The sequence below is a fragment of the Tupaia chinensis genome, unplaced genomic scaffold (assembly GCF_000334495.1).
Source record: "Tupaia chinensis unplaced genomic scaffold, TupChi_1.0 Scaffold000511_1, whole genome shotgun sequence".
NCBI lineage: Eukaryota > Metazoa > Chordata > Mammalia > Scandentia > Tupaiidae > Tupaia > Tupaia belangeri.
Genome location: NW_006160024.1, coordinates 2,054,282 through 2,059,057, shown reverse-complemented (window position 1 = coordinate 2,059,057; position 4,776 = coordinate 2,054,282). Strand labels below are relative to the sequence as shown.

Here is a 4,776-nt window from a genome sequence, read left to right as displayed (position 1 = left end):
GCAGGAATAACAACAGTGCCTCCCCGATACTGTAGTTATGAGAATGATTCTTGGAGAACCATGAATGCAGCCAGCACTTGGTATTAGCTCTCATTACTGTCTCTCTTCACACTTTGCATGGTAAGCACATGAAATGGGTCTATGGAAGAGGTCACAAGAAAGGATCTAAAAGAGCCACTAAAGATGAGATCTCTACCTAGACTGTGGGAGTATCTGTCACAACTAATGTAGAATGCTGGGTACAGGCACTGTCACATACATTGCTACCAAAATTTGCAGATGATGAAAGTTAGGCTCACAGAAGGAAGCAATGACCCAAGGCCACACAAGTGAGTGGCAGAGTCAGAGCTTCCAGGACAACAGTTGGATTAGAGTAGCCTGTGCGTGTCTGGAGGGCAGAGAGATTTCTGAAGGGAGTGGAGCACCCCATTTACAAACTGCCCTGTCCACACTGTATTTACAAGCTGGATGACTACCTCTCAAGAACATATGGAAGAGTTGTGATTTTGGTGTCCTTGGGAGTGGACAGTAGGATTGGAGGCTGAAGTCCCTGACAGGCTTCCTGAGCCCACCAATCTATATTCCTTTCCTTCTTTTTTTTTTTTTTTTGAGAGGTTTTTGCTATAGGGTGTGTGTGCTTGCCAGAAAGACAGAGAGAGACACAGAGAGACAGAAAGTCAGAAAGTGAGAAATCACCTTCCAGGGGAAATGGCCACACCACAATACCCTCTCCTCTATTCTCTTCTCGGGATCTTGGGCACACATGCACATGCACCCGGCATAAGTTTAAGGCATCGAGTCCGGGACTTGAACCGCGGTGACTACATGGGAGTCCAGTGACATAGCCATTATGCCAACTGCTGGTCCGGACATTCCCTTCCTTCTGTGAGTCCTTCAGGCTTGCAGGGCTTGTACCCTTCAGGTCTCACACAGCCTACACAGTCTCAAAAGAGCATTTTCTGCTTGAACTTTGTAAGCACACATCCCCCCAGTGACAAGGAATTAACACAGTGACTACAGTCTCTTATTGTCCTTGGGCCTGACTTGGTCCCTGAGGGACAGAAAAGCAATTATTGGCCTGCTGACTGAGGCCTGCAGCTCCCAATAGAGGAGAGAAGGTCTCACTAGCAGAACATGCAGCCATTGGAGCTGAGCTGTGGGCGGTTTAAGTTTGAGGACTCGGAGCAAAATGACCAGTGGGGGTTGTCCTGGAAACAAGGGGGGCTGTCTTGGTCCCCCTTTCTGTTCTCCTATCACCTCAGCATCTTTCTGCCCAAAATGTCTCCTCTCCAGTTCCTGTGGTCACCCCCATATGGAGGCCCACTAGATTCTCCTCCATGAGCAGCTGCCTCTGGTACCTCAGCAGCGGGTGGGCATGTCCTGAGCTGAGCGTGTCCCTCATTCGTACCTGTGACCAGGGTACTCCTCTGTAGAGTTCTGTACTTGTCTCATTTTCCCAAATGGGCAGTGAGGTCTTCAGGGCCGATGTGTATCTGATCCTTCTAGGGGAGCCCAGCAGAGCTTGGCCAGGTGTCCAGGCTGTGGGCTTCCTGAAGAGGAAAGACACGTGCAAAGTCCTGGAGGTGTGGTCGGGACTGTGGTACACTGGACGGGAGCGTGTGGGTGGTGGAAAGTACAGGTGGCAGGTGTTGGTGAAAAGGTCTGCAGGGGCAGGTCAGAGAAGGCCCAGAGGGTCAACTAAGGACCTGGGACTTGTCCTGAAGGAGATGGGACCAGGCATGGATTGAGGGAGAGCTTCCCTGAGTGACCACACATTGTCTGGGAATCATGAAGAAAACCAACACTGAGAGCAAAGGGGCCGTCTGACCTTGCACCTAGGGGGTGGTGAAGAGCACTCCTGTCTCAGCTGGCTCCAAACTGTCCTTTCAGCCCTCCTGTCGCTTTGTCTATGCTGCCTTTGAAGGTGACTGCCACCAGGGCCAGGGCCAGTCCAGATGGGGTCCCACACGGAGCAGCCCATCCGGTCTGCACACTCCATGCTCCTGGCGAAGGCCTCACCTGCTCCCACGCTGCTGTCACACGTGGCCACAGCGCCTCGAGCTCATCTTGCTCTCCTTTCAAAAGCCAAGAGAAAATTTGAATCTTAATTCACTTGGTTCAATCATTCCACCGTGTATACATATACCCAAACATCACATTGTACCCCGCAACTACACAATGCTGCTGTGTCAGTCAATACTAACACAGACGTAAAAATAAACACCGGCAGGGTGCAGCTTGGCTGCTCACTTACATGTTTGAGCCTCTGCCAGTGTTGGAGCCACTTGGTTTTTCCTGATCTTGGGGGCCGGCAGGCAGCACAGCCTTCTTAAACAGGTGATGATCCTCCTGGTGATGCCCTGCCGGCCCTGGCTCTCTTGTGAGGCAGAGGCTGTGCCCTGGTGGTGTTTGTCTCCCTCAGGGTCATTATGGCTGTCGGTGCTGTCGGTGCAGCAGAGAGAGGCTCCAGAGTCAACTGCGGGGGCCGGGCTCAGAGTTGAGGTTCTGGCCTTCCCACTGCTGGGCAGCAGGGCTGGGCATGGCAGAGTGGGCTGTTGCTCCAGGTTGTCTGGCAATTCTCTGGGTAGGGAGGCCAGGCTTGGCTCAATGGACGTTGTCTCCAGGATGTCGGCTGATCCTGCGGGTGGAGAGGAGAGGCAAGGCAGGGTAGGCTCTGCCTCCAGGGTGCCTGGCATTCCAGCGGGCAAGGAGGGCAGGTGAGGCAGCGTGGATGTTGCCTCCAGAGTGCCGGGTGATCCTGCCGGCTGTGAGGCTTGGCAAGGAGTGGTGGACTGCTCCTCCATGGTGCTGGCTGATTCTGCGGGCAGGGAGACTGGTTGAGGTGGAGTGGACATTGCCTCCAAGGTGCTAGCCGATTCTGTGGGCGCAGAGGCCGAGCAAGGCAAGGTGGATGTTATCTCCAGGGTGCCAGCACATTCCGCGGGCACGGAGGTCAAGCAAGGCGAGGTGGACGTTGCCTCCAGGGTGCCGGCCAATTCTGTGCCCAGGGAGGCTGGAGGATTCGTGATGGGCTGGGCCTCCAGGTTCCTGGGTGATGCTGAAGGCAAGGAGGCCTGGCGACGAGGTGTGGACTTCACCTCCAGGGTAAAGGGGAACTCTCCAGACTTCCAGGCTGGGTGACGCCTGATGAACTTCGCCTCTGAGTGTCTGGAGGGTCCAGCTTGCGGGGAGACTGAGAGAGGCCGAGTGGATTTTATGTTCAAGCTGGGCACGGTGGCTGGGCAAAGAGAGGACACTCTGTAGGCTTCCTGCCCCTCTGACTCTGTGCTTGAGAAGCTTGATGGGATTACAGGTGGCCAGGAACCCTTCATCTCATTAGAGAGAGTATGGTGGAGAGGCTTCACCTTAATGGTCTTTCCCACATATTCTGGGGGGGACTCTGCATTCTCCTGGATGGTGTGGAACCAGGGGTGGTGTTGGATTTGTTCCAGGGTGAGCCTCTCCGTGGGGTCTGGTGCCAAGATGTTCTTTAGCAAATCTTCTATCTGATGTGATAGGCTAGGTGGTAATGTAAACTCCCCACGGAGGACGCAGTTCCGCAGCTTTTCCAGTGTTGTACCCCAGAATGGAATCGCTCCCGTGACCATCATGTATAAGGTCACCCCGAACGACCATATGTCCACTGCAGGGCCATCGTACCCCTGCCAGCTCAGCACCTCTGGAGCCATGAAAAAGATGGTGCCGCAGAATTCATCCAGCTTCTGGCCCGCGGTGAACCTGGTGCTCACTCCAAAGTCGGCAAGTTTTACTGCCCCAATGCCATCCAGCAAGATATTCGCTGGTTTCAGGTCTCTGTGGACCACACACTGGTTATGGCAATATTCCAGTGCCGATGCCAGTTGTAGGAATACCATCTGGGCTTCCTCCTCCATCATGGGGCCATGTATGGAAAGGTTGTCCTCCAGTGACCCTCCAGGGGCATATTCCATTACTAAATATAAAGTGTCCTTGGTGTCAAACGACTCCAAGGCACGTATGATGTTTTTGTGGTTTAAACTCATTAAGATATTAATTTCTTGATAAACCTTGGACAGGCAGGAGGAGTAGTGGAAGCTTTCTTTAGACACAACCTTAATTGCCACCTGGGTGCCAGTTGGCAAATACCATGCTAAATTCACTTTACCAAACCTGCCCTGGCTGATGGTTTCCAGAAGTTCGTAATTTGTTGTGAAGGTGGTCTCCTCGGTAGACATGGCTGTGAGGCCCTGTAGCCTAATTAGCTACTCTACAACTATATAACTCTATAAGTACAAGAATACCACGAGCCGGAAGTCTTGACTACAATCTGTATCCCAAGTCCGCCAACAGGTCACTGCCAAAGAGCTTCCTGGGCTTCATGGACAAAAATCCTAGGCCCAGCCAGGGCCTTATACATGTTTTGTGCAGGTGACATAACAGTGGCTACCAGTAAGGTCAGAGCAAGAAACAGACCAATCGTGGCTGGGGATATATCACAATGGTTTTTCTCACTTAGTGTATCAGAAAACTCATCCTCTTAAAAAAAAAAAAAGACGAAAAAGGGTGATTTTTTTTTTAGATATTAATATTTACTTTTTAAAAACTTAAAATCTATGGAATGCTTTCATGACCTGTTCTTTCAAGTATGAAAGGTTGTAATGATTTTTGTCTTTTAAAGACCTTTTGATGTCTAAACTCCAACTATTCAGTATCTCTTTCTTTAAATTCTGAATAATTGGTCTCAAATTGGTCCTCCAAGTTAATTGAGATCATGACACTATAGAAGATACTGTTTGT

At 51.3% G+C, this 4,776-nt stretch overlaps 1 protein-coding gene across 1 annotated transcript in view; it reads right to left on the bottom strand.

The window, feature by feature from the left end:
• The window catches only part of LOC102485504 (serine/threonine-protein kinase MARK1), an 11,193-nt gene extending 6,845 nt beyond the window's left edge, over positions 1-4,348 (bottom strand). Inside the window, exons 1-3 of the mRNA XM_006156675.2 lie at positions 2,255-4,348; positions 1,829-2,075; positions 1,409-1,550 (exon numbers count right to left, since the gene is read on the bottom strand). Of these exons, the coding sequence (XP_006156737.1) occupies positions 2,074-2,075; positions 2,255-4,214 (1,962 nt within the window). The 5' untranslated portion in view covers positions 4,215-4,348 and the 3' untranslated portion in view covers positions 1,409-1,550; positions 1,829-2,073. The remainder of the gene's footprint in view (positions 1-1,408; positions 1,551-1,828; positions 2,076-2,254) is intronic.
• Between the last annotated feature and the right edge of the window lie 428 nt (positions 4,349-4,776).